Source organism: Ailuropoda melanoleuca, chromosome 2, assembly GCF_002007445.2.
Source record: "Ailuropoda melanoleuca isolate Jingjing chromosome 2, ASM200744v2, whole genome shotgun sequence".
Classification (NCBI taxonomy): domain Eukaryota; kingdom Metazoa; phylum Chordata; class Mammalia; order Carnivora; family Ursidae; genus Ailuropoda; species Ailuropoda melanoleuca.
In genome coordinates this window covers 139443506-139448015 of record NC_048219.1, presented here as the reverse complement: position 1 = coordinate 139448015, position 4510 = coordinate 139443506, and the positions used below count along the sequence as shown (strand labels likewise).

At 55.8% G+C, this 4510-nt stretch overlaps 1 protein-coding gene across 4 annotated transcripts; it reads right to left on the bottom strand.

Moving 5' to 3' along the window:
• Nucleotides 1-1236: 1236 nt before the first annotated feature.
• SP5 (Sp5 transcription factor) lies at nt 1237-4158 on the bottom strand. 4 transcript variants are annotated; one of them, XM_034654719.1, is made up of 2 exons: nt 3403-3870; nt 1237-3222 (listed from the first exon to the last, which is right to left on the bottom strand). In XM_034654719.1, exons 1-2 carry the CDS (start codon nt 3568-3570, stop codon nt 2068-2070), a joined length of 1323 nt encoding a protein of 440 aa, XP_034510610.1. In that variant the 5' UTR covers nt 3571-3870; the 3' UTR covers nt 1237-2067. The 4 variants fall into 4 exon arrangements, with proteins under 4 accessions (XP_034510610.1, XP_034510613.1, XP_034510611.1 ...); XM_034654722.1 differs by having other exon boundaries at nt 3372-3513; XM_034654720.1 differs by lacking the exon at nt 3403-3870 and adding an exon at nt 3877-4158 and having other exon boundaries at nt 1239-3222.
• Between the last annotated feature and the right edge of the window lie 352 nt (nt 4159-4510).

Below are 4510 nucleotides of genomic sequence, written 5' to 3'. Positions count from 1 at the left end.
AAGTCGATGCCAGGGCATGGCTCAGATATGAGTTTCTGTAACTCTTCATAGAAATGATTCTCAAGAATCTTGATTTAGATCAAGATTACACACGTGGATGTATATTAGCGTAACCTTTCTGATTCCTATTGTTTGCAAAACCATCACGCCCTTGAAAATTTAGCTAATGAAACTGCCCTTCCCAGGTAAAGACCTCTGAAGACTCACATTCAATCTGTCATTAATTAGTTCCAAAATCTCTAATGAGAGCAACTGGCTCTAAGGCACATCTCCACAATGATTCCAATACTCTTTTACTCTACCTTGTCTCAAGTTAGAGTAAGATGCTATTTCTTAAGAATATAAAAGTACTTTCATCTCTGTTATGTTGATGTTTGTGTTTGACTTAATTCTGTAAGTCTCAAGCACAACCCTCTAGCTCTTAAGAACCTACCAATCAGTTTGACTTCAAACAAAAGGAAAGGTAACAACAGTTTGTGAAATCCTATCAATTTGTATACACTTCCGCTACCATGGAAAGACTATTCAGTTCCACTGAAATCTGGCATTAATGATGCTACCTTAACATATTAACAAACATTCTTTGATAATTTTCTTTCTTTGATAATTCTAAGTCAGAAGATTAAGATTTCAGTTTCAGGTTTAAAAACTCAGATACTAACAAACATCAAGGAACCAGTTGAGTTTAGACACTTGAAAAAACAACTGTAAACTTTTTTAGAGACAGACGGGAAACCTAGATATGAGTATTCCTGGCTCCTCCCTGAGCAAATCTTGGTCTACTTCAAAGATTTAAAAAAATAAATAAAATCCCAAGATACAAAATGGAACTAAACTTCCAGGCCCAGCCAGAAATCCCTAAGTGGCTATTGTGAAGCAAGACTCTTAAGATTTTCACAGCATAATGATTAAGAAGAAAACAAGCAAGACAACGCATCCGCATCCGAGGTCACAGCTTCTTCCCAGGGCAAAGACCAACCCTGAATGAGCGGCCCCAGTTTCTCTGTAACTCTCCCAAATCTCATCTGCGAACAGATCCTTGGGTCTCCAGTAACTCTTCAGACACCAGCATAACCCGCTGCCAGGAGGAAGCAAAACTCTAGTGTGACCTCTGTCCCTATAGTATCACCAAATGGAAATGCACAGGGAATTCGCCAGATTAAAGAACGCGCATTGTACGTGCAGCAGGTATCAGACTTTGAAGAGAAGCGCGACAGTCTCTTGTCAAGTCCTAAGGCCGCATGATCTATCCTCTTTACCACAAATCTGACCCTGCCCTGCTTCCTCGGTCCATTCACCCAACACACTTGCCCAGACCCTTCCAAACCAAAGAAACCTCCACTGAGGTAGCCTACAGGAACCGTCTTCGAGGTGAAACCTGACCGCTTTATAAAGCCTCCCGAAGAAGAAAAGATCAAATGAGACTGGCTCAGCCGGGTCCCGAGGTGACCCCGGAGTTAACGTATTTATTTTCACGCTGCAACTGCTGATTGCTTTACAGAGACATTTCATGCTGTAGCTCTGCATGGAGCTGAGGACAAAAGGTAACATTTTTATTAACGTTATAATTATTATAATTATTCTTTAACAAAGCTATTTAAATAACCTGTACAAAGCTCGGCCCGGTCCTAGACAAAAAAAAAAAAAAAAAAAAAAAAAGGAAAGAAAGAAAGACAAACCGAGCACTATTTCAAATCTCCCAAGGTCCTTCTGCTTTAATTTAGCAGTGTTTCCTATATACAAGGTCAGCTCAGTGTGGTTCCCCAAAACTGGAGAGCTCCCAGACGGTGGGAATGAATGGTTCAGAGCTTGAAACCACCCTTGCGTGACGCAGAGTTCCCAACCCTACCTCCCCTGCTTCTTCTAGGCACAGGGTCCCTGTCCGCAGGTCGGGCCAAGGACGCTGGGAGCCTGGCGCCGCTTTGGGAGACGCGCAGCAGGAAGGCGCAAGTGCCTGCTGGGTTCTCCCTCGGCCAGGTGCCCACAGAGCCCCGGAACCTCCCCGAAAAGAGGTGGTGGGACCGGAGTCCGAGGCGGGAGAGGCCTCGAGTCCCCCCGGGGGTGGGCTCACAGGTCCCGCGGGTCTTCTCGTTTGACCCCGGCCTCAGCAACTTTGAGCTTCTTATTCTGGTGCGTCTTGACATGCTTCGCGAGGTGGTCGCTGCGCATGAAGCGCTTGCCGCACTCGGGGCAAGCGAAGCGCTTCTCGCCCGTGTGAGTCCGCAGGTGCCGCTGCAGCTCGTCCGAGCGCGTGAAGCTCTTGCCGCAAAACAGCCAATTGCACACGAAGGGCCGCTCGCCCGTGTGCCAGCGCAGGTGTGCCTTCAGGTGCGACGTCTTGCCGTACACCTTGCCGCAGCCCGGCACGTGGCACACGTGCTGCTTCTTCTTGCCCGGCTCTGCCTCGGGGGCGCCGCCAGCCGCCTGGCAGTTGGGGCAGCGGCAGCGGCGGCACCTCCTGGCCGTGGCCGCCAGGGGGGCTTTGGTCTGCAGCAGCGCAGCGATCTGGCTCTGGTACTGCGCAAAGTCCGACGGGCCCAACACCAGGCCCCGCTGCAGGGCCGCCGCGGCGGCTGCCGCAGCAGCGGCGGCCGCTGAGGCAGGGAAGCGGGGTGCGTGGGGGCCCCCGGCACAGGCGCCGGAGAGGCTGCCCCCCGGAACCCTGGAGGTCCCCGGACCAGTGCCCGCCTGCGGGATACTCCACCAAGGGAGGTCGTCGGGGGCCGGGTTGGGGGACAGCTGGCGGCACGTGGGCGGCGGTGGCGGTGGCGGTGGCGGCGGTGGCAGCAAGTTGGAGTAGCCGGGAGGCAGCGCGGCCTGCGCAGGGTAGGGCACGTAGGCAGGCGCGCAGCTGGCGGGCAGCGCCGCCATGCTCGAGGGCAGCATCTTGACGGGTGAGAACTCGTAGGGGTACGAAGGGTCGGCAGGGGGTGTGAGCGGCAGCTCGTGCGCCGTCCCGAAGGACGGCTGCAGGTGCGTTTTCTGCGGCGTCAGGCCCAGGCTGGGGTGCGGGGGCGGCAGCGCGCCGGGTGAGTGCGCCGGCATGTCTGCGGTCCAAGGGTGAAAGAGCCTGGAGGGCGAGCCCAGCGCGGGGTCGTAGGGCACCTGCAGGAAGTCCGGGGGCGCAGCGGCTCCGGGCTGGCCGATGCGGCTACAGGTGGCGGCTAGCAGTGCCAGGGGCGAGTGCTTGCCCAGGTCCGGGGAGGCGCTGGGGGTGCGGTCCTGCATTGGCGGCGGCAGGAGAGGGCGGAGAAGAGACAAAAGGTTAGCGCTCCCAGCGCTGTCTCCGGGCCGGCCCGCCACCCCCACGCCAGCTATTATACCGCCGCCCCTCCCCCGTCCCGGTGTCCCTCCCCCGCCACCATACCCACCAGTACGGTTAACTTTTGGTGCCTGCGCTACCTGAACGCGGAGCGCTCGAGCGCTTCCTGTGAAACTACTTGATGCAAAGAGACGCCATCCATACTCAGAGAAAGCAGGCACAAGGTGGGAGGGAAGAGGGATCCCACGGGCCGCTCCCGGCTCCGCGGTCAGAAAGGGTGTGGAAACACCCACAGCCCAGCTGCCCATTCGCCAGCCCTCCCATCTTTTAAGCTTTTTCCACGCTACTCTCGCGCTTCTCCTCCGCCCGCCCCAGGCTGAAATTCAGCGGGAGGGCCCAACAGAGTGAGCTCGGGCCCTGCTCTCTGCCAGACGCGCAAGTCCGAACAACCTCCGGGTCCTTCCCCCAAAGGCCACACTCTAGACACCAAGGTTAGGTGCGAAGTTGACGTGGGCACCCCTCGGTCTGACTCTAGCGTCATCCACCGAGTAGGCCCCCTTGGAGATTCAGGGTGCCCAGAGTGCCAGGATCGATCCGGACACGATCCTTCCCACCTTTCCTTCGCTCCCTCTGAGCCCAGACCTGACCTGGAGGAAGGCCTGCAGAGAGTCGTTCCGGAGGACGGCCACGGCAGCCATAGCTACAGCTTGCGGGTCGTTGGCTGCGGAGCAGGGCGCAGCCGAGGCATGGAGACCCGAAGGCGAGGACGAACGGCCGCCCAGCGGCCCTCCCCGGCGTGCTCTCTGCGCTCCGGGGCCCTCCCCGCCAGCGCCCCTCGTCCACACCCCGCTCGCTCGCCCCGCGCGCGGTCTGAGCGCTTCAGGATCACCTCCAAGAATTTGATAAGGACTTTGCTGGGCCGCCAGCCAGTCAGAGGGAAGATTTATGGCTTTGAAGTTTGCCGCTACCCAATCATCAAAGAATAGCGGCTCTTTCAGAAGCGAAAGCAAATCCTTTGAATCCACAAAGCTCCTATGGTGTGTTTGTTGGTCGGGATAAAAGAACTGATTATTAGGGGGGATGGGAAGGGAGGAGATAAAGGCGGGACAATTAATGAAGTAATCACTATGTGGGAAATGTATATACACAAATAATTGGATTTTCCTGATCAAAGGGGGCCTTGCCGCCTGGAGACCCGCGCTTGGGTTGCTGGAGACAGTCGATCTCCCCCCCCCCGCAACTCCCTTG